The 24,478-nt window shown below is 47.1% G+C and overlaps 2 protein-coding genes across 2 annotated transcripts; one reads left to right on the plus strand and one right to left on the minus strand.

Moving 5' to 3' along the window:
• Positions 1 to 3,993: 3,993 nt before the first annotated feature.
• Positions 3,994 to 13,195, minus strand: KRT76 (keratin 76). Its single transcript, XM_017501743.2, has 9 exons — positions 12,594 to 13,195; positions 11,284 to 11,504; positions 9,484 to 9,544; positions 8,624 to 8,719; positions 7,944 to 8,108; positions 7,722 to 7,847; positions 6,859 to 7,079; positions 5,423 to 5,457; positions 3,994 to 4,982 (listed from the first exon to the last, which is right to left on the minus strand). Exons 1-9 carry the CDS (start codon positions 13,173 to 13,175, stop codon positions 4,552 to 4,554), a joined length of 1,938 nt encoding a protein of 645 aa, XP_017357232.1. The 5' UTR covers positions 13,176 to 13,195; the 3' UTR covers positions 3,994 to 4,551.
• Positions 13,196 to 16,443: 3,248 nt separating this feature from the next.
• Positions 16,444 to 18,715, plus strand: LOC108284924 (40S ribosomal protein S28-like). Its single transcript, XM_037729014.1, has 2 exons — positions 16,444 to 16,459; positions 18,525 to 18,715. The coding sequence occupies exons 1-2, from the start codon at positions 16,444 to 16,446 to the stop codon at positions 18,713 to 18,715; spliced, it is 207 nt and encodes a 68-aa protein (XP_037584942.1).
• The last annotated feature ends 5,763 nt before the right edge of the window (positions 18,716 to 24,478 follow it).

A 24,478-nucleotide genomic window follows, 5' to 3' on the forward strand; every position in this document is an offset into this window, starting at 1 on the left:
CAGTAACCCTACTGCCCCTGCCAAAGTAGTCACCTCTCTTAGGAACTTCTGAGAGACAGGCTACTCTGGGACAGAGATTGTATCAAGCGTTCCACCTGGAAGACCCCTTTTTTCAGCATACATGTTCCTGTGTCAGCCACGTGGAAAATAACACGATCACAAACCCTCCCTGTCCCAAATACCACGGGCAGGCTTTGCACCAAACTTTCTTGTGCTCACGGCCCTTTCACTTGGGTAAGAGCTGTAATCCATCAACCCTAGGAATCCACCTGGGCAGGGCATTTTACTTTTTGGGAGTGTTTATCTAGGATGTCATTCAAACCAACTGCCCCGACTTGAGATTTCTGAAGCTCCTATTTCCTGCCCACTATTATGAGAAAACTAGAGCCAGTCTTGACCAAAGGAAGCAGCTGAAAAAGACGTCCTTAACCAAAAGCTACGTGAGAAAATGGATTCCTAGGCATGGGTCTGCAGTCATTTTATCACTGTCTTCTGTAGTCCTGATGTAGTCCCACCGTTTCTAGAGAAGCCTTTATATTTTTAAGCATCACTGTTGAAAAAAATATTTTTGTAGATGAATATTCAGGCAGTAGACCTGATCCAGTAGATCTGATCTTAGAATTTCTGATTAGCCACTTAAAGATCTAAGTATTAAATGGATTGTACTTTTTAACTGCAGTGCTTTGAAGGCAAAATTGTTTCTTTATTGAAATTTCTATTTTACTGGACATCAATTAATGTATGCCATGTGCCGAAAGTCAACTGAAAGGTATCGTTTTCTTACAGCATGTTAAGTGTGTTTGTACAGATTTACTTAAAATCCTTTCCATAGAAATCAGTCTGTTAGGTTTTTTGTTGAGGTGGGGGTGAGTTTGCTAAAATGTGATTCTTCAAGCTCTGTAATTACAACTCTATCCTTCTTCCTATCAAAATCTTTCTTGCAAAAAAAAAAATGGTGTTCCACTGGTCTAGTTCAGCCTGAGTAAGAGGAGGTAGCAAAGGGCTTCAGAGGTACCAAAGGTCATCTGTCTGGCTTCATGTTAGTAAAATGTTTTAGTAGAACATTACTGACTATAAAACATGCATGTCACACTTCTCGAAAAAAATACACACACAATTGTTTATAGTTCCTAATGTGTACCTTTGATTCTGCTTTTTAAGTAAAAATAATCTGCACTGACAAAGAAAATTATGATCTTCAACTGTATTTGCTGTTATGGAAAGGTGTTATTTGGTAAATGTCTTGTCAGCTAGATTATAAATTCTACGAGCGCATAAACTGTATGTGCTCTCCCCTGTATCCTTGGGCCTGCCACAGTAGCTGGAAAATAGTAGGCATTTGGTTTATTAATAGTTGTCGAATAACTGAATAGATAAGTTCCACAATATGTTCGGTGAAAAATCAAGTTAAAAATCAGAATGCGTTGTTACGATCCCATCGAAAAATGTTTTATATATTTCTGCGAATATGTTTGCATGCATGCACGTGCATGAATGTAGGAAAATGTCAGGATGGTAGAATTGCAGATGATCTTAATCTTTTAATTTGCTAAAATTTTATGCATTTTTGCTATAAATGTGTATTGCTTTTATAATTTAGTAAAAGATATCTAGGAGAGGGAGAAGAGTGAAGGATAAAGAACAAAGGATGGAAAATAACAAAGTGGTTGCCACTAGGAGACAGATCATTTAATCCTAAACTGGTAGGATTTCAAGTATCAATTCAGGAGGGCTCCTGTCACCCTTTGACCATTCCACACAGGTAAATACCTACTCTACTTACCCTGCTGCCTTCCAAAGCAAAGAGCTGCCCCGGTTCTCTTTTCAAATGGGTGATGGGTTGAGGGATTCTTCAAGGCTGAGACAGCTCAAGATTGCCACCTCCCACAGTCTTAAAAATATTCTATTCCCCCCAGCTGCCATCCTGGTCTGAGACTTGATGCCCTCACTCCGGAGCTTCTTCTGCTGTACTGCTCCCCTGGCACATGGTTTAGTGCCACTGTGTCAGGAACATGGAGGATGACACTAGTCCAGGAGTTCTCCTGGGATTTGGCCTGGAAAGCTGAGCGCTGGCCCCTTGCCCTTCCTCCATATTCCCCAGAGCCTCTTTCCTTCCCAGGCCTACTCCAGGCTTCTTCGCCAATGTGCCTGTCTTAATAGGCCCCTTCCTTTAATACCAGGTATCCTTAAGTCTTTCACTACCTCCCTTGGTAGCCCCCTCCACCATTTCTCCTCACAAGAATTCAAAAGAGGGTCCTAAGCCCTCACTGTAAACTTTTCCCTCTGTCCTACCTTGGAGTGTGACCTATCCCATCTTCCAATCAGGCTGAGGGCATGGGGGGAGGGGCACTCTCCTTATTCACCTCTATTCATCCTTTCAATTGACCAACAAGCTTTCACTCAGTTTCCCACCTGCTATGCAGGGCCCCGAGATTATCAACACACATGGAGCAGTTGGATGAAGAGACTGAAGCAGATGTCTCCAAACCCTGGGGCTTCAGTCAGTTGGGTTGACTCAAGGCAGTCAGACTCTTCCCATTAAGTCAAGCAACACATGGAGCAGAGCTCCCAGGGTGTTTTCCTGCAGAGAGTTGGGGAGACAGCCAATGATGCTTCTTGCAGCGTCTCTACAGGGCCAGTAAGATCAACAATTCAGAGCTGCCTGCCCCTGCTCAAAGTATCCAGAGCTAGGCCAAGGGAAATTTGAAAGGGTGCTACCTCCTGCTTGTAAGCTGTGAAAAGATGGGCAAGGATTTATTCATCTCTCAGGTATAGGAACTTTAAAATGTTCTCTTCTGCAATTCTTGAGGTCAGGGATGCTATACTTTAGAGGTTACATAGGGTGGGCCAAGGCTCAGAAATATGGAGCTCCCCTTGGACATCAGACAAATGTACAGATGCCCTCTCGTTAGTCCAGCCCTGATCTGACTTCTGGGCAGTAATACACCATCTACAGTGACTTACAAACTACTATTTTGCCATGCTTAATGGCATGCAGAAGGGATAGGTTTGGGGAGTGGGGTGGGAATCACAGACTCTAAATGTCATCTCCCTGAGGCCCCCTGGTTTTTCCCTCAGTGACTGTCTCCTTACCCCTGTGCTCCCCAGGCTTGGCTTTCAGCCTTCTGAGAATGGCTGGTAAATATTGGTGTGAGGGCAGGCACACATCATCTCTGTTCCTAATTTTACATCCGCCTGGAGTGAGTTTACTAGTTTAACACTCCCACCCACTCTCTTACCCGATCAGTGAGTTTGGAAGGAAGGGCTGAGTTTGCAGAGCAACGCCCTTCCATCTCGTAGGATCTGGCTCTCCATAGCAAGCTTATATTCTGCTCTCTTGTATCCTCGACAAGGGATCTGACCCCATAGGGAAGGCTACAGTGGCCCTAGGATGCTTCTACCCAGGTGAAAAATCTGGCCTAATCCTGAGGTCCTGTGATAGGAAACCCTTTCTGTTCGAGGTAAAAGACACATACTCCAGTATCTGCTTTGTTGGTAATAAAGGAAATATTGACCCTCATCTGCTCATTTATCTTATTTTTTTAATTGGCTCAGAACCTATGCAAGGAAAAGAGGATGTTATGTATCAAACCCTTCAGATTCCAAGAGCTGTGTTTGCAGAAAGAGGATTGGTTCTGTGTCTGGCTGGGATGGTGGTAGAACAGAGGAACTGAAGTCCCAGTGGAATCTGTTCCCTTGATGAACTGCAGAACCCTCTTCTTACAAGACTGGATTTCAGAGGCCTGCTCAGAGGCTGGAGGATGGATGGGATGACTTTCTTGGGAGTGGGGAAGGTCTCCCCCTAAATGACATACTTTTGGGCAGACCTATCACAGGAATCCCAACCAAATAGATGGAGAAGCCAAAACTATTCAGTAGCCTTTATAACCACTTTTAAATTCTCAGAAGACCATCACCCCCACCTGATTTCTCATCACTTTTGGGTCATGATCTATTCTGTGACTCCTGGAATAAAAGACAAACACCAGAATGTGAAATTCAGTGCAATTTACTGAGAAAAGAAAGTGCAACATACTCATCACCAGAGGATCTACAGCTCAGGGAATTGGAGGACAGGAGGGAGTCAGGATCTGAAGCCCAGATGTAGGGAGGGCTCCCTGGGAACCAGCAGTCTGGAGATCCTAACCGTGCACGCTCCAGCACTGAACCCATGGTACTGCCCTCCTCAGAGAGTGCTGAGGTGACTGGCTTTAAATCACCAACTCCCAGTAAGAGCGGGAGATGGGCCAGAGTGGGAACAGGCCAGGCTGGAAAGACAGAGACTGGCTTGTGCTCATGGGTTGCTATCCAAAGTAAGGGGCCATTACAGGGAGTCTCCCAGGGGCATCATCATCCCAGACTAGCAGCTGGATCTCCATGGCCCTGGGAAGGTCACGGGGTTGGAGAAACCAGGAGTTCAGCTTCTTCTCCAGGGAATTTGAGGAAAAATGTGGTTGAACTATGTGCATCTATTGATGCCAAGTAGACAGTGGGAAATGCTATTGCAGGTTGAGTGGGAAGCAGCTGGTTATAGAGACTGGGCACAGAAGATCACTTGGTGGAGCTATGCTGGCTTGAGCTGGTGGTCTGGGAGAAGCGGATATTGGTGCTGCCTCCACCACCAGACTTGTAGCCACTGCCTCCAGAAGTCTGGATGCTGTCAGAGCTGGAGCCCTTTCCACTGTGGCCCCCGGAGATGCTACCTGCACCACTGAGCCTGCTGCCACTACTGCTGGTCTGGTAGCCCCCACTGCTGCCCCTGCCCCCGGCACTGCCAATGCTGACCCCTCCGTAGCCACTGCTGCTGCCGCCACTGAGTCCTCCATAACCACTGCTGCCGCCGCCACTGACTCCATAGCCACTGCTGCTGCTGCTGCTGCTGCCACCTCTGTAGCCACCACTGCCACTGCCACTGACCCCTCCAAAAATTCCACGGCTACTGCCAGAGCTGCCATTTGTGCTGGTGACATTGCTGACCACTGCTATAAGACAACAGGCACACAATTCAGTCAAAAGGCCTGGGACACTGGAAGCCAAAGCCGTATTACATCCCTACCCCGCTTGGCTATGTGACTTAGAGAAAGATGCTAACTTCTCTAGTGCCTCAGTTTGCAAACTGTGAGAGTGAGCCTGCCCTCTGGTGCCTTCCCCCAAGAACAGGAACCAGAAGTATCCATAGAAATTTCTGGTTCTCCAACCTAGGCCACTCCCCAAACCAGAGGGGTTTTAGCTTTAGCCCGAGAGGTTGTCAGCTTACACTAGGGGTAGAGCATGTTGCCGTGGCCTGAGATCCTGGATGCTGTCAGGTGGCCTGGCATCCTGGGATGGAACAGGCCTTCTTGGCTGAAGGTCAGCCAGTGAGGATGTTTCTAGTTGCCCTTTTTACAACCCAGGGAGAAGGTTTTCTGAATAGGCTACTTACAAATGCACACAGCACTCTGACACTCTCCAGACATCCTGAAAAGGAAGAGGAGATGTGAATTCTTTGTGCAATGAGTCAATAGCCAAAGAGCTGAGAGTTCACAACTTTGAGAGCCACACCCTCCCATTTGTCCCACTAGGGGTCAAGATCCTGTGAGAAGAAAGCCTATTTCGAGTTTGTTTCCATGACCATGTCTCCCCAGAAAAGGGGGCTGCTTCAAGGGTTGAGACTTCCCACCCTTTTCCCATTAGCCCTTAGAGATTATCTTCCCTAAGAAAACTATCTGACTCCCAGCTCTGCTTTGATTGGCCTGTCCCCACCTCTCATACCCTTCTAAGACCATCTTCCCACCTTAGCATATCTTTCCATCTTCTCTACCTAGCCGTGGATTTTTTATCTCCAATTCTCCCTTTTCAAGAAGGCTTCCATTATGAGCCCTCCTGGAGTGATTGTGGACATGATGGGAGTTGTTCAGAGTGGAGAAAATATGGGAGGGGCTGACACTCAACGTAGGATGGGTTTGAAATGTCCCACCTACACTGCCCATCTTCCTGTGTCTTATTCCTGATCATGGAGCAGGCACATCCACATATCTGAGAAGATATGGAGTGGGTCTGCACACCTTGCCAATGTGTGCCCACTGATGTCAACCACTCCCTCCTCATCCCGTGACTCCTAGTACACTTGACATCATCTTCACTTTCACTTTCCTTCTCATGCTTGGCTTCTGTTTCCTCCACCAGATTGGGAGCTACCTGAGGACAGAGGAGTAGCTTCCCTCTGAACACATGATGCATTGGGCAGGAACTCAGCAGAAAGATCTCTCAATTCTTGATGCTTCTTTAGCATTTGATAACCACCCACTAAGCCTTTATCTTCTGCTTAATGTTGTATTATTTTCCAAGAGCATGGATACATCAACCATCTCCCGTATGGACTCAGCTTCATGGGTGGGGTTTGTCTATACTGAGTTTTCCAGTATGGTAGCTAGTAGTCACATGATGCTGTTTAAGTTAGTTCAAATTAAATTAAATGTACAACTCTGTTTCTCAGTTGCACTAGCCACATTTCCAGGGCTCCAGTGGCTAATGGCTACCGTATTAGACGGCACAAAAATAGAACATTTTCATCATCTCAGAAACTTCCAATGGACTGCACTGGTCTACCATTTGTCATAATGCCAAAGAACCTTCCTAATACAATGAACATAATGAAGATCAACAGAGATACGTAGTACAATATTGATGTCCATGATACATTTGAGAGTTGGATGATCTTGATGGACTTAAAATAGTGGGGCCTTGAATCCTTGACTGTCATCCAAGACACTCCTTGCCCTTTGAGTGTTTCTCTGCTTATCATCTTGCCCCCTTTCCACATTATCAAAAGTCACTCTAAAACCGTATCTGGAGAATGGTGATCCCACAGCCCCTCACCTGCATTCCTCTCCCTCCAGCAGCTTGCGGTAGGTGGCAATCTCCACATCCAGGGCCAGCTTGACGTTCATCAGCTCCTGGTAGTCACGCAGAAGCCGAGCCAGGTCATCCTTGGCCTTCTGTAGGGCAGCCTGCAAGTCTTGGAGCTTGGTGTTGGCATCCTTGAGGGCCATCTCTCCACGCTGCTCAGCCTCTGCAACTGCTGTCTGTAGGTTGGCATTCTGGAACAGGAAGAAGTAGAAGATCAATTAACGTGATGACCAGAAAACAAACACTTGATCTTTACTAGGAGTAGATCTCTTTCCCCACATCCTGCATCCCTTCCTCCCTTTTCTTAGAAATCCCAACGGAACATGCTCAAGAAAAGAATTCAGTTTTGCAATTGGTTAATTCATCTTTGGCCCATTGAAATCAACTTGTGGCTCATCAAGAAAGGGAACACTGATTTGCTTTCCTATGCTGCTGAAAGTAGTAGTGGTCTGGTTAGTCTCTAATCTTTTTTTGCAAGACTGTTAAATACTCTCTTGCTTAATCACTTCATTCCAATAATACAGAGCAGCCATCAAGGTTATGTGAACTGTGTGAGAAACAGCTTCACTAAAGGTAGATCCTGCTGAGAGCTGAGTGTTTAAGTCCAACACTGCAGTGGTAGGATTTGCTAGGCAAACCGGAATAAGCAAACATCTTTCTTGAGTGAGCATTTCAAGAAGCTCAGCCTCCAAGAGAAATATCTGGGAGAACAGAGTTTCCCAAAGACTGTGCTATCCCCACGTGTGACACCATGAAAGGACAGAGAGGACCTGTGGGCCTTCTCCCCGGGGCCCAGAAGACCTCTGGGATCTCTCCGTTAAACCCAGCCCCACCTGCTTCTTGACATTTTCAATCTCAGCCCGTAGCCTCTGGATCATCCTGTTGAGCTCCATGATCTCATTCTTGGTGTTCCTCAGGTCATCCCCGTGCCTGCCAGCTGTGGTCTGCAGCTCCCCAAGCTGACAGAGGAAAACCAATCAACATGGCTTTTGCACAGTGTTGGCACATTCTTGATGAAGGTCATCAGGATCTAAGGACACAAGGAGGGTTCCCACCTTGGTCTGGTACAGGGCCTCAGCCTCAGCCTTGCTCCTCTCGGCGATCTCCTCGTACTGGGCACGGACCTCGGCAATGATGCTGTCCAGGTCCAGGCAGCGGTTGTTGTCCATGGACAGAACCACAGACGTGTCACTGACGTGGCTCTGCATCTGGGACAGCTCCTTTAGGAAACATGGATAGTTACTCTCACCATCCCCTGGCCGAAAAGATGCTGGGAATCCTCTACTAGCGGAGATACCCCAAAGATGGGGCTAGAAGCATGTCAGTTGGAAAAAGAAGCTCATACTTCAGGTCTGGCTACAGCCTAAAAGATGCTAGAAAACAAGGCTAAAGGAAATAGCAAATATAGTTGGGCTGTCAGCCTGAAGGTATCAGCCAACGAGCCCTATTGTGTAGGTTTCCATGGGCCCCTAGCAGGGAGGAATATTGTGAAGAGACCAGCTGTGATACAGATATAGGAGCCAGAGAAAAGACGCAGAGCGAAATGGCCTGAGGACCTGTGGGCCAGGCCTATGCAGACTGAGGAAGCTCAGCTAACATTTCCTAGGTGGGATGGAGCTGAGTTCTGAGCCCCATTACTGGTTTTGTGAGTGTTGTGCTGTTTGGCTGTCCCTAAAGTTATGCTTGGGAAGATGCAGACAGGAAGGCTCCGGAGCTTGGCAAACCAAGGAATCACCATCTCATAGAGGGTCCTCAGGAAGCTGACTTCATCTGTCAGGCTGTCCACCTTGGCCTGCAGCTCCACCTTGTTCATGAAAGCCGCATCCACATCCTGCAGGGGAGGTCAGAAACCCAGAGAATGACCCTCAGTTCCCCTCCCACCCAGGGGCTCTTTCCTAAGCCCTCACGTCTCGTCTTTGTTCCTCCCCCAGCTCCCCTCCTAATTGTGACTTCTCATCTTCCCTTTTCTACTTAAAATTTTCTACTTTTCTACTTTCTACTTCCCTTTTCTACTTCCGAAGTCTACTTAAAATAAGGAAAATCAAAGCAGCTTTCCTCCTTTTAATCGCTCAACATACCAAACCCCAATGCTTTAACAAAATACAAACCATAAGGCACAGAGTAACCATCTGATTTTAGGGTAGAAAAATCACACTTACCTGATATGTATGTGACTTTGGCTGTATAGTACCAGAAACCCCACCCTCCTGAACAGAAATTAGAGTATTCTCACTACTTCATCTTTACAATGACTGGTATAAATATGCTACAAGTTTTTGCTGATTGTTATTAATAGCATCTGGAGTACATTTGTAGACTGAAAATCTTGATTAATTCTACACATAAAGTGCTCATTATTAGTTCATAATGCTAATCACTCATTATTCGCAGTAACATTTTAATACACCTTCTCATGGTAATATACTTAGAGCAGCTTCCTTCATTAAACATTTCACTTCCAAAAATGCAAGGAAAAGTGTCAATCCCACATACAGGATAAGGTGACTGTCCCCCACGACAGCTGGCTGTGCTCTCTCTCCTTGGGGGACAGCTCCCAGAAAGGGAACCTGGATAAGCTGGTCCAGGCTCACCTACCTTCTTGAGCCCCACAAACTCATTCTCTGCCGCAGTGCGTTTGTTGATTTCATCCTCATACCTGGAACAAGAAGAGGCAAACATTTGATCAGCGACATTTCAGGAGTGAAAAAGAAAGATGAGGATTCCAGGCAGTCTCCCCACTAGTGCAGAGACCGGACCAGCTTCATGGGCATGTGACCTGTGCAGTTACATGGGACCCTGGGCTCAGGGTCCTCACATTCACCTCAATGCTGGCACCATCTTGACACTCTTTCTCTTTTTTTTTTCTCTGAGACAGGGTCTCACCCTGTCACCCAGGCTGGAATACAGTGGCATAAGCATGGCTCACTGCGGCCTCAACCTCTCAAGCTCAGGCAATCCTCCTGCCTCAGACTCCTGAGTAGCTGGAACCAGAGGCATGCGCCACCATGCCCAGGTAATTTTTTAATTTTTAGTAGAGACAAGGTCTCACTTTGTTGCCCAAGCTGGCCCCCAGCTGCTGGGCTCAAGTGATTCTCTCACCTCAGCCTTCCAAAGTAGTGGGATTACAGGCATGATTGAAATTCTTAATAATTTTGTAACTAGGTTCCTGCATTATCATTTTGCACTGAGCCCTGAAAATTATGTAGCTGGTCCTACCCAGAGACCTCTCAGAGCTCAGGGCGCCACCTGGGCCACTTCCCTCTAAATCCAGTGGCGGGCAGAAGTATGGACAGTCATGGTGAGAGGGCAGACTTCAAGGAGCTTGACTACTTGCCTGGGCTCTTTGATTGACTTTGTGAAGCACAATATGTGCATATGAAACCCAATAAAATATTTGCTCTCATTGGGCTTTTCTGCCTGTTTTCTCTGTTTCTGTTTTCCTTCATTACAGTTACTTCTTGTTAAGAATGAACTCATGTCTTCTGAATGCATCAAAGTTGTGGGATTCCTGCCTGTTAAGGACTAAAATCTAATACCAAGACTTTGGATTTCACAAAGCTTGAGGAACTGGACTGATTCCAGGAGAAAAGAGTTCTCTGGGCAGGACCTTTTTTTTTTCCTCTAGGAGAAAAGAGGCCTCTGGGATCTCTTTTGGGAATGGGAATCTGAGTTGCCACTGGATTCCCAGAGCCAGCACAGAGCCTGCCAGAGAGTGGGTGCCCACCACGCGTGTGCGGCTGAATCGGAATAGGGCCTCCACAGAGCAGGTGTGCCCATCCTGGAGGTTCTGACCCCTGGAGAAATTTGGAGCTCCCTCCCACCTCGAGAGGCCCAGTTTGCTCCTCACAGACCTCAGCAGGTAAGGACTGCAACTTGGATGGCGGGGGAGGAGGCAAACCAAAGCCGCAGAACAGGGGATTGGACCGGAAGCACTGAAAGAGGGCTTTACAAAGCACAGCCCCGGGCATCTGCCTAGAACCCCCGGGAGCTGGGGAGCACTCACATCCCTGGAACCTGCCCCACATCTATGATTCAGAACACCTAGGTCTGCAATACAGGAATACGCATTGTTGACAAGCATCCCAGGTGATTCCTAGGTACAGTCAAGTGTGGTGGACTACCCATCCTAAAAGGCTCTAAACTTTGGGAGGACTTTTTTGTCCCTCTGAGCTGGAATAGGAGGGGGCCTGCCTGGAGACTGAAATCTGCGTCGTAGCCACATAGAAGTCTCAGCCCCCACCCTGACACCCCCTTCTGCTTGGTCATGCTTCACTCAATAAATCCATCCCAGAGTATTGACTGAAGGCACAGTTGGGAACAGCTGAAATCCCAAATTAGAACCACACCTCCCTGCTAATTCCCCAGAAGGGGAAACTCCCCAGGAGGAGCCCTCACTTCTTTTTGAAGTCTTCCACCAGGTCCTGCATGTTCTTCAGCTCTCCCTCCAGGTTCCCCTTCTCCCCTAGAAGTGAATCCAGCTGCTTGCGCAGGAAGCTGATGTAGGATTCAAAACAAGGCTCCAGGCTCCTGGGCCCTGAGCCAGAGCCTGTGGTCTGCTGCTGGAGTAGTTCCCACTTGGTCTCCAGGACCTTGTTCTGCTGTTCCAGGAACCGCACCTGCATCAGGGGAGGAAGAAAAGGAGTCAGCCTCTTGAGTTGGGCATGTGGGGCTGCCCATCCCAAATGGTGGAAATGTGGAGAAGGAACCCAATTCTTCAATCTGCAATTGCCCCTGTTTTTTAATTTGGAAAGGATGAAGAGTTGGAAAACGGAGAGTTAGGATTTGTTGAGTGATTATGCCATACCTGTTATTTTCATGTATTTCCATCATATTTAATCCTCATAACCACCTATAAAGGAGTTGCTGTGATCCCCATTTTGTAGATAAGGAAACTGAGACTCAAAGAATTTAAGTTTCCCAAAGTGACGAGTCTACTGAGTGACAGAGCTAAGAATCAAACCCAGGACTGCCCTGGGTCTAAAGGGATCCTTCAGAATACAACTGAAGGAGGTCAGCACAAATAAAGTTATTTGTCATTGTTTCTCCAATGTAAGCTTTTTTCAGCTCCAGAAAGGCAGTGAAAACAGTCAATGAGATCTAACATTTCTTTACAGGTTTCACGTATGAAGACCTTTCAGTTATTCAGCTTGCAGCTGACCTAGAATTCACTTCAGATCCTGGGCTCAGTCCCCCACAGACCCAGCACACGCTTCTCTGCCCCAGCATGGACAGCTCAGTTTAATATTGGCTGAAGCACAACAACGTTTGGAAGATGAGGCAGTTGCCAATACTCCTCATTTAGAGGCAGGCCCAAGATCTGTGCTAACTCAAGTTTTCATGACCAGCTAGTTTGGATTATCAAGCAATTGCTTTTCAGGAGGAATTAAAGTAACTGCAATAATTTCATGACTAATGCCTCATTCTTCAAAGAGAAAAGAGCATATTTGGACTCTCACTTCATTTACCTTCATCTCATTCCTAGCAGGAAACCAGGACCAGGAATTCTTCCCCCCGTTTCACAGCTGGGAAAACAAGGTCCACAAAGTGAAAGACAGTGAAAGGCTCACTGTCCTGTAGGGACCAAGGCAGCACCAGAACAAGAGTCAGCCACCCCTGCGCTGTGTCTCACAGGTCCCATGGCATCTTTCTACACCAACCCCTGGGAACCCCAAGCCCTCCACAACACCTCTTGGCCTTGCCCTCACCTTGTCAATGAAGGAGGCAAACTTGTTGTTGAGGGTCTTGATCTGCTCCCTCTCCTGGGCCTTTACTTGCCCAATCTGGGGGTCGATCTCCACATTGAGGGGCTGCAGGAGGCTCTGGTTGACAGTCACTTCCTGAATTCCCCCGGGAAAGCCCCCAGGGCCAAAGCCGCCAGGACTGCCAAAGCTGCCAGGCCCACCAAAGCCACCAGGGCCACCAAAGCCACCAGCCCCTCCAAAGCCACTACCTACTCCTCTGCCACCACCAAAGCCACCACCATAGCTGCCCCCAAAGCCACTTCCATAACCACCTCCAAAGCCACAGCTGCTACGCCCTCCACCAAAGCCACCAGCCCAGGAGCCGCCAGTGGCCACGCTGATGGAGATGCTCTTGTTGCCACCCAGGTTGTAGAGGCTGCGACTGCCAAAGCCACCTGCTCCGCTCCGGAAGCCACAGGCCCCTCCGCTAGCTCCCCCAGAGCGGGCTACACAGCTCATCCTGCTGCTGCCAGAGACCATTGCAGAGCGGCCGGAGAAACCCTGGCTCCCGCCACTGAAGGATTTCTTGCAGACTTGTCTGTTCATAGTGAGAGAGCTTGGAGGCAAGCTAGTGATCACTTAGCAAGAGATGAGAGGGATGGGGACAACAGAGGAGACTGGCCTTTATATACCACGGAGCTTGGCTTGGCAAAAGGAGAGACAGGCAATTAGCTGAGAGTCATCTTGGGTCTGGTCTGCCTCGTAGGCATTAAGTTACTTCTTGGTTCCAGACACACCTCAAAGATAATCCTCTGGGCCAGAGTGGCTTTGCTTTCTTAGCTTAATCACCTAAACTTGCCTCAGTTGACAAAATGCTGGAGCTCTCCTCCCTCCCTTTGTATGATGTCCTCAAGGGTTTCAGGGAACCCAAGCAACACCTGATCCAGCAGGAGGAAGCAGCTTTAGACACCAGGGGATCAGGAGCCATGTGCTCCATGACACAGGGGTGAGGACCAGACAACCTCTTTCAGGCAGGCTGGGTCCCTCCCTGCAGCGCCAGTGTCTACAGACTCCTGCAGTGGCTGTGCCAGTCTCTCCCATCATTGGGCCTTATCTTCTGATGGCATGCCACCTGTGCCCAACTCTTCAGAGGGCCTGGAGTGGGAGGCCCCTGAGAGGGGCCCAGACCCACAGAGTCTGCTCTGCCAGAACCTCAGCCAAAGGCATCCATCTGAGCAAACCTGGAGTTTGGGCTAAGAAATGCTACTTATGGGAAAGAAATTACAGTGGAGCTAAACATGTCTGGCTCCTGGAACAGAGAGCAACCCAATGTGAGGCTCGGGAAGAGGGGAGACCATGTGCAGAGGAGGAGTCTCAGGCCAAGCCCTCCCCCGACCATCCCAGACTGACAGCAGGCAATTTCTGGACCCAGGAGCAAAACGGGACAGAATATGAAAACCCTCCAGCTGGCTGGTAGAGTTGGTTCAAGGCCCCCACTCATCTTAGGAGGAGAGAGTGTGTTATGTCTAGGCCCCAACTCAGTCTTCTGGAGGGGATCTCCTCCCTGCTTCACTCCCTGGTCTGGGTCAGATGCCCCTCCTTGTCTTCCCACCATACCCTGTACTTTTCCCATCATAGCCATGACATAAAGTATACTTACCTGCTTACTTGTCCATACCCCTCCAGTCCCTGAGCTTCTTGAGGGCAAGACTTGAGTCCCGTCCATCCTAAATGATCCTAAATGTCCAGCACCTAGCATAAGGTAAGCACAGCATGAACGTGTTAACTGACTGATGACTGATGTCTAAAAATGCAAATACCTAAAACCAGCTCCCAGCCCTGTGAGTGAAAATCTTCAGAGGGAGGGCTTGAGGATTTTCATTTGTAACAAGCCCTCCAGGTAATCAATACAATGCAGAAAGTCTGGGAAGCCCTGTCTAGACCGAGGCTATTCCACATGGGCCAGGAGTAGGAGGATGGAAAGCCCTTGATGGCAGAAGGAATGACACATGATGAGCTACCACTCTCACTCCCAAGAACTCAGCCAACCCCCACCCCCATCCAACCCACCTCCACACCCAAACCCACCACACAGGGCAAGAGCAAATTCTCAGGTTGTCTGCATAGGAGATTTCACACATGACAGGAGCAAGGCGAACTGATTTCCCTGAGAAATTGGTGGGGTTCTATGTCCAGAATTCCAGCCAAATTGGCAGTGGGCACTCTGCCTCTCCGAGTTTCTGGTTTCTGAACAGTCCAGACCAGGGAAGACGATTAGTCTGAGAATCTGTGGAGCACCTTGAGTTGAGCACTTCAAGGGCTCTGCAGCTAATTCTCAGCTCTCTGCTCTGCAGCTTGTCTGGCGTCAGATCCCAGATCCACTATCCACCGGCTTTTAGGGGTTGGACAAGTGACTTAACTTTTATGGGTCTGGTTTTATCAGCTGTAAAAATGGGGCTAATAACAGCAAGTACTTCATGGTGTTGCTGTGAGCATTAAACATATAAAATGCTTAGCCCAGTGCTTGACACACAGCAAGCACTATATACTTAGCTACTGCTAGTACTCTATTTGGGAGAATGGGAAAGAGATAACATGTTTGGCCCTGGCCCTTCTCAAGACAATTTTGCATCCCTAAGTAACTCACCAAAGGTGAGGAAAGGAAGCTGAATAGGAGTGAAGAGTTAGAAAAACAACCTGGGATAGAAAAGAGTGAGACCTACACTGAACAGGTAGGTTGGGCGAACTTGCACAGCGATTTAACGTAAGTCTGGGTTCTAACCTGTCAGACCCTTTCCTACCTTGCTGGTTTGTGGTGAGACTTGCAGGATAATGTAAGTGAAAATCCTTTGAAAATCGCAAAATGCCACACAGGAGTTAGACAGTTGTGGTCTAAGAGAAAACCTGTCATCGTGGAAGTCCAAAGACCTAGGTTCAAATCCTATGTCTACCTCTCACTATGTAGCGACCTTGGAAAAGGTACTTGACGTCTCTCTCTCCTTATTTGTAAAATGTGACATCTATCCTACTTGCAGGATTGTTTTGAAGATTTAAATACATAGTGTTCTGCAATATATGTTTGGATTTTTTAATTAACATCATTCATCCACAGACAATCCAGGAAGAGAATTCCATGTCGAGTTCTTCCTTGAGACATTTACTCCACCCTTCCATTGAATGACAGCCCCTCCTGGTAAGGTGTTTCCCCATATTCTCCGGATATTTTAAAAGCAGAAGATCACATGCCCTTCCTAGGAAGAAAGCTGAGCCAGGCTCAGCTGAAGCTCCAGGTGAGAGCCCAAAGCAAACAAGAACAGGCATAAGTGTCTCTGATTCCCTTCCCTCCCTTGGCTGCAGTGCTGAGGCGTCGTGTGGCAGCCTCTGATGTGTGGCTCACCTCTGCCACCCTGGTGTAAGCTGGAGAAGCATGATGGAGAAAGGTGAAGTGCAGATCACAGAAGCATGGGTTTGGGTTGGGTCGCCTAATCCGTGTCACCCGAGCCTGCCAAAGCATCACCTTATTTAGCAGATGGGGATTGTGTTCTCAGCAGTTACATGGAAATACCCAGAGTAGCCATCCTCACCAACATTTCCCTCATTCACTGTAGATCTTTCAGAATGATATCTAAAGGGGCTGCCCACTGCCAGCAATCTGAGTTCCAATCCCTCACCTGCCAGAACCTTGTGTGTAAAGCTTGCCAGATGGCTGAGCACCCCAGATTTTTATTTCCCCACCTATAAACAGGGAGAAATAAAACCAAGTGGAGTTATCCCCTCTAACCAAATTGCTCGCTGGTAGTCAACTGCGGTGAGAAGAGTTCAGATTGCCTGTAACATAATTATGAGCAGAGGAATACATCACGAGACAGTAGTCATGACCCTTGGTCAAAGTGAGCAGACATCCCTCTCCACCCACCATCTGCTGAGGATGAGGGAGCCATGGCTGCAGCCTCTTTATACATGGAAGTTTGCAGATCCCATTTTCAAGATGATCGCCAATTTGTTCTCAAAAATAAACAAAAAAGAATTAACTTTCTGGGTACACTGCCCCTGGACTAGAAATTAGCGTTCTTTTCCGGTTGAAATACTTCCCAGACTTCCTGCATTATAAGGATTACCTGGAGGGCTTGTTAAAAGTGCAAGATTGTCACTAATAAAACAACTTTAAACAATGAACAGTAAAAATAATTATCATATAGAACAAGATTTATAGTGAAAGCTAGATAAAGAAGTAAACATCTAAGTACAACTAAATCTTTATATTTCTAATGTCTTAGCTGTTAGCAATCACAATTTGTTCTGATTCTGGTCTTACCTCTACACTTGATTAAAATACTCTTCAGCTCACCCCTAATTCTTTATCGGGTTCTTGGATCTCTCCCAGGGCTTATGTAGGGCAGAATTCTATCTCCCAAGATGGCCCTTATTAAAAGGTTCTGTGATTACATAAACTGGGGAAATGAAAAGTTTATAGCTCTCTCTTGGGATTTTAGTAAAGTTATTTAGCATACTAAAAGCCCTAAGAAGTCCTATAGAAAATAATCTTTTTACCTTAATTTAATCACAGTTTCCCAAACTTAACCAAAAAAACTCTCTATCTTAACATCTACTAACATGCTACCAAGTATACTTGGGAAATACTAGACTAACTAGCCATCCAGGATGGATGAGAATGTGCAGATAGACCAACCAGGGGGTTACAGCATAAGAAGATGTCCTCATTCCTACAGAGAGAGAGCACTTGCTCCAAGTGAGGTCCTCATCCCTGCAGAAAAAACACTTGCTCCAAGTAAGATCAGGAAGCTGAGAGCAGAGTGAGGCCTGGGGTTGAAGATGCATCAAGAAGAGCACTGGGATGCTGAAAAGTGGATGGGTTCTCTAAAGACCAGCTCTCCCACCAATGAATATTTCTCATCAGTACATGGATTTGGCTGGATCTTTCCAAAAGCCATGGCTCTTTCACTGGCATGCTGGATTTTCTGGAGCTCAAATAACTGCATCTCCTCCTCTCTTCCTGGGCAGCTTGAAGGAGTGGAAAATATGGAAGCCTTGGAATTAGACAAGCCTGTATTCAGATCCCAGCCTTGCCACTTTCCAGTTGTATGGCATCGGGCAAGTCGTTTTGCCCTCTGGGCCTCAGTTTCCCGTTCAGCAAATTGGAGTTAGCACAGCCTCCTCATAGAGTTGCAGTGGGGACTACAGCAGGTAAACTTAGAAAACCCGTACACAAGGCAGGTGCTGAACACGTGGCAGCCCTTGTGATGATGACGTCAGTGTAGGAAGCCCTCCTAGAAAGTGTCAGTTTGGAGGCTGAAGGAGGACTTCTAAGTGATAGCCCATCTTAACGTCAAGGCAACAGGGAAGTCTTTGATAATTTTTGTAACAGGTTACAAGGAATTGTAGTGTCTGTATTGAGAGTTACATAAACACCATTTGCCCATGCCTGGCCAAGCCATTTTCGCACTACAGGTCCTCATCAGTAATGCAATCTATCAATCAGCAAATACTTATTGATCTACTGCATCCTTTCTAGAGGTGTGGGGACTATGTTTCAGTGAAAATAATTTCCTCTTTCAAATCTTTACTCCTATTGCCCAACTGTGAAAAGAATTTTAAAATAGCTAACATTGAACACGTGACATATACAAATCACTGAGTTAGGTTGTTTATATGTATCGTATCTAATTGTCACAAAACCTTTGCAAGGTAGGAATTTTCATTCACATTTTACAGATAACGGCATGAGGTGAATTAACTTGCCTCAAGTCAATTCATTTATGGGCTTTGATCTTAATCAGACTATCCAGCTCCAAAGCCTGTCATAAATTTGTGGATGCTTTTCTTCTACATAGGCTTCAGCAAGTCAAGTTACACCATCCCAAAGTGAAAAGTCCACTTTGACATGTGAAGAACCCAACCATATTCTCTCCACCTGACCTCCTCATGCTCGGTTAGACACCAGCCATGTGCAACGTACCATGCTGGCCAGGCTGACCAAAGTGCTGGTCAGGACAGGCTCTCAGGGACAGGACATATGGGTGGGCATGGAATTTAGGGATGATATGAGCCGCTCCATCATCTGCAATGTAAAAGGCAACGTCCTCACCCTGTTGGAGGAAGAAAAAGAGGCGAGGAGGTTGTGCTGAGCTTGGCTGCTTGCTGGATCTTGGGTGTTGGGATGGACCACTTGGCCCACAGGAATGTTTTGTCACAATCTTCTCTTTTACTTCATTTTTAATTTTTTTGTGAGATGAAGTCTCGTTCTGTCACTGCAGTGTCTGATCTGCAGTGGCATGATCAAGGCTCGCTGCAACCTCCACCTCCCGCCTTCAAGTGATTCTCCTGCCTCAGCCTCCTGAGTAGCTGGGATTACAGGTGCGCGCCACCACATCCAGCTAATTTTTGTATTTTTAATAGAGACAGGATTTCACCATGTTGATCGGGCTGGTCTCGAACTCCTGACCTCAGGTGCTCCACTTGCCTCGGCCTCCCAAAGTGCTGGGATTACAGGAGTGCACCATCATATTTTCTTTTTGTTCACCAAATGGGTAACCGAGATGCACCTTTAAATAATACATTTGTGTTACATGTTTAAAAAAAGAACACCCTTAGAATGTAATGCTCAGATCTGCCTTGAAGCACCAACTTGTGTTGATGAAAATAAACATAAATTAAACTTCATGAATTTCATTTTGGCCTCAAATAGGAACACCCATCATTATCAAGGTATTCTCCTAATCAATCTCGATGGCTTCTCTGACTGGAGATCAGAACTCCCCAGAGTTGAAGGTGGGCCTGCCCACCATCACAGGGCCTCAGCTGTAGAAACCTCTTCTGCTAATGTAGGAACTTTAGGTTTGATTTCTGGCTTAAAACTGCAGATAGTCATTAACACATGTGCCAGGGAGGACATCCTAGAGTCCAAGAAGACACCAGCCGGCCCCGTTCAGCAGCATAGCACAGCAGTTACATGTGTATCCTTTGGATTTGAGGCCAGATCTGCCACTTCCCATCAGCCATGCCATTCTGCTTCTCCAAGCTACAGTGTCCTCATCTAGAATATGAGGATTATTGCTGTCTGCCTTCTATGGCAATTGCAAAGGATGAAATGAGATGACATATGCAAAGTGCCCAGCATATGACTTGCACTAGTCACAAAAGTTAGTTGTTTAATCCAGTTGTTTTTGTTAAATATGTCAGGGCAGTAATTACCTTTAAGAATCTACCCTACCCTTTTCAAAATCTCATTAGCTCAGCGAAGCTCACAGTGCCTGCTACGTGCCAGGCATTTTGCTGGTCACTGAGGAGCACAAAGATGAATCAGGCACAGCCATCCCTTCGATTAACTTCTATTCTAATGTGGAGAACAGACACTAAAACTAGTCTTTTTTTTTTTTTGCTATAGGTTTTTTTTTAATACTTTAAGTTCTGGGGTACATATGCAGAACGTGCTGGTTTGTTACATAGGTATACACGTGCCATGGTGGTTTGCTGCATCCATCCCCCCATCATCTACATTAGGTATTTCTCCTAATATTAGCTCTTCCCAATCCCACCACCCCCTGCTATCCCTCCCCTAGCCCCCCACTCCCCAACAGGCCCCAGTGTGTGACGTTTCCCTCCCTGTGTCCACGTGTTCTCATTGTTCAACACTCACTTATGAATAAGAACATGTGGTGTTTGGTTTTCTGTTCTTGTGTCAGTTTGCTGAGAGTGATGGTTTCCAGCTTCATCCATGTCCCTGCAAAGGACATGAACTTTTAATATAATATGGCACATGATAAAAAGGGGTAAACAAAGTCCCGTGGGAGTCCAAACAGATGTTCAGCACCATGTAGGGTCTAAGAAAGCTTTCAGGAGGCAGTGCCTGGGTAATCCTCAGTGATGAGTGAGGCAGGGCAAGTGGCTGAAGGCAGGGTGAGCATTCCTGGCAGAGAACAGAGCATCAGAGGCACAAAGGCATGAAAAAGCTGAGTTGATACCAGAACTGCAGGCACCTTGTGGGTCATTTGCATAGTTCTTGGAAGTTCTCACCCAAGGCCACACTATTTCCCTGGCTTGTTTCCTATGTCTTCATCCAGAATAAAAGGACATTTCCATTTTAAAACAAACTACTACAAATACATACTTCTCTCAAATCCAGAGTATGTCTCTATTCAGTTCAGCTGTAACCCATATCACTGTAACTAAAGATCTTCTCCCAAGGACACAAGTGAGTGAGATGACCTCTTGTTTGGTACAGCTTTCTCTGCAGTGGCACTGTGAACAGTTCAGGCTGGCCATTTCTATGTTAAAGGGGCCGGCTTGTGTGATGTGAGATGTTTAGTGGCAACCTGGTCTCTACTCTCCAGATGCCCGTAGCACTCCTCCACTTGTGACAACCAAAAATGTCACCAGACATGGCTCTATGCTCCCTGGGGAGCAAAACTGCCCCCACTGAGAGTCACAGGCTTACTTCCACCCAGAGTCATCTTCCCTTCACCATTCAATCTTGTCACCACGGATTCCAAAGTATGAGATTCTCCTAGCACACCTCCATTAATGGTTTCCTAGGAAAACCAAGTCACCTTCAGCCTTCAGCCTGGACTGGAAGTGTTGGTGGTGATTAGCTCTATCTTAGGCACAACAGAGATGTAAGTTAGGCAGTGTGCGTGCCAGAGGGACCTGGGAAGGACATAGTTAAGATACAGATAAAATGTGTGAAGAAGCATTTTCAGAACTTGAGTTTTTCTCAGTCATCCCAAGATACTCTCAAGGTGTCCACATTTTTTGTCTTTGTCTTTGCATAGAGGGAGAATGCACGTGGGCTGAAGTGCTGAGAAGGCAGAGAGAAGGGGCAGACCAAATCCCAGAATGTGAGATCTCTGATGCCTGGCTAACAAACACTCCACCCAGTTGTAGGCAAAACAGAGAAGAGTCACGTAGAGATTTACCTGCAAATTACACAAAACTTTACATGCAAGCCTTGATCAGCAGCAGTCAAGTCTAAATTATCCCTAGGCAAGTGCTGAACTACTTTCGAATTCTTGTGGAAAACAATCCCCTGATTTCCTTAGCTGAGCCTTTTGTAGATGTGACATTGTCACCACTGATGCTTGCTCTGACGTGTAATCTGTATTCTCTCAAAGATGTAGAAGGAAATAACCTGAAATCTAAAAACACAACTTGATCTTCCTAATGGGAAGTGAACCAGTGAATTTACAAGCTCTTAGAACAGGAAAATGCTCTTTTGAGCATTTCTTCTGGGGAAGGCAGTGTGGGGGAGGTTGGAGGGGAGTAGACAGATGGTTAGAATGGGGCGTAGGGTAGAAGTTGGTTCCTCTGTTTCATTGCAAGTGGATATACCTCTCCACACCCAGGAAAGAGAGATGTGGAAGAGAAAGTAAAGAAACTCTTGACCATTGACCAAGGACCCCAAATCCCAGTTTAAAATCCACACTCACAAGTGAGTATTATTCAACAATCACTGAGAGCTCTCTTTATAGGTAAAAACATGCCTTAGAGGACAGGAAAGCCATGGACAATACAGGACTCACTGACTACCTGCAAAAAGAATGAAAAGACTAGTCAAGTACAAGAAGGTACACTCAAGCCCAGTGACCTAAAAGCACTTGAAAAGTCAACATAGAATTGTGCTGCCAGGCATGGTGGCTCACGCCTGTAATCCCAGCACTTTGGGAGGCCAAGGTGGGGGGATCACAAGGTCAAGAAGATCGAGACCATCCTAGCCAACATGGTGAAACCCCAGCTCTACTAAAAATACAAAAATTAGCAGGGCGTGGTGGTACATCACCTGTAGTCCCAACTACTTGGGAGGCTGAGGCAGGAAATCGCTTGAACCTGGGAAGTGGAGGTTGCAGTGAGCTGAGATCACACCACTGCACTCCAGCCTGGAGAAAGAGCAAGACTCCGTCTCAAAAAAAAACCCAAAGAATGATGCAGAGAAACTATGCAAATACTAACGCAAAGGATAAAAAGGAGCACTGGAAGCAGGTGAAGTTCCTGCAAGGGGTTTTCAGCCTGGATTAGGAGCAGTCAGGGCCCGGCAGGGTGCAGTGACTCACGCCTGTAATCACAGCACTTTGCAAGGCCGAGCTAGGCAGATCACCTGAGGTCAGGAGGTGGAAACCAGCCTGGCCAACATGGCCGTCTCTACTAAAAACACAAAAATTAGCTGGGCTTAGTGACGTGCAACTGTAATCCCAGCTACTCAGGAGGCTGAGGCACCAGAATCACTTCAACCTGGGAGGCAGAGGTTGTGATAAGCAGCGACACTGCCACTAGACTCCAGCCTGGGTAACACAGTGAGACTCTGTCTCAAAAAATAAATCAATAAAAGAAACTGTCAGGGCTAGGCTGAGAATATCCAGCCAAGCATGGAGTTAACTCCTTGGGTCTCAGGTCCTGGCACCAAGTTCACCTGCCCTGGCCATTCCTCTGGAATAATGACACCTCGAAGAAATAGCCTCTCTACCTCACTCCTTGTGTGCCCGGCTTTCCTTTAAGAAGCTGCATGGAGCTCCACCCACCCCTCACCACTAGTGGTTGCTTAGGTAGCAGGGGCTCCTATAAACCCCCACAGGAGAAACAAGGGCCATGAGCATAGGTCCAGGAAGGAACAGCAAAGGACAGAGGTCACTGTCTGAACGCGAGACTTGAAACCAGTGGGCACAGTTCCCAGGGAGGCCAGGCCTGCTCTGGGCTTTCCTTGGAGCCAATTTAGAACCCCCCAGACTGCTCAGGTGGGGGGACTCTGGAGAACATGGCCCAGGCTCCACCGTCTGGTCAATTGTGCTCCTGTCCCTGACTCTACATTCCAGGCCACCTTGGTTCTCAGCCTGGGCCCTCTTCTCCACCCTCTCTGTGGAAAAACTCATTAGGTACCATGGCTTTAAAATCTACCCTTAGGCTGATAATGTACAGATGCAAGTATCTAGCCCTGACGGGGTCCCCTTCTGAATTCACAGACTCACATGTCACCTGGACGTCTCATACAACTATCTGATGAGCAGCTCCTCCTTGTCTAAAGCAGAGCTGAAGCTCCTCTCCATACCCGTCCCGCCCTCCCACCCCTCCACTCACCTTGGTAAATGGCACCACCAACCACCCAAGTGCTCACACTGGGAAACTGGGTGTCCTGGTTAGAGCTCTCCTTTCCCTTCATCTCCCCACCTCTATCCAGGACATTACCCAGTCCTGGCATCCATCCAACTCAGCCCCTAGTTTCATTTCTTTCTACACTTCCCACAAATTAAAATTATCTTGTTCATTTGGTTTTATTCCTTTTTTGTTGTTGTTGAGTCCCTTCTTAAAATGAGGGTGGGGTCAACATCTGATTTCGTGCTCACCAATTCATCTCCAGAATTTAGCCCAGTTCCAGACAGAAAATAAACACTTAGTGAATACTGGTTGAATAAGTGAAGGAAGGAATTCATTGATAAAGACTTTGCCCAGGGTGAAGCAGCTGCCCCATGACCGGCCTGGCATAGCCCCATAGGGCAACACCCTGAATTGGGTCAGGCACTGAGTCTCCCCACCTATGTCTCCTTCACCTTTTCACAGAAGGATACCAACCAGAAAAAAGGTAGTTTCTGCCCAAATGTGAAACAACAGCTCCTGAATCCCTCCTCCTGCAAAAAGTGGAACCAGTAGCTGGATTTCCACACTGAATCTCTTCAACCCCCAACTGCAGGTTTTCTTTCTCTAACTGCCATTTCTCATCTCTAAAACAAATTCTCCCTTGTCCCAGGATGGAAATACTGCTTCCCTGGCCTGGCCTGACTCCACATTTCTATTCCACAGCCTATGTGTTCTCTCCGGGTGCCCGGGCAGCGTGCAATGCCTGGAAGGCAGCAAGTACAGTGTGGGAAGCGGAAGGAGCTCCAGACTCGGGATGCTGGGCTTCCTTC

Source organism: Cebus imitator, unplaced genomic scaffold, assembly GCF_001604975.1.
Source record: "Cebus imitator isolate Cc_AM_T3 unplaced genomic scaffold, Cebus_imitator-1.0 Scaffold285, whole genome shotgun sequence".
Classification (NCBI taxonomy): domain Eukaryota; kingdom Metazoa; phylum Chordata; class Mammalia; order Primates; family Cebidae; genus Cebus; species Cebus imitator.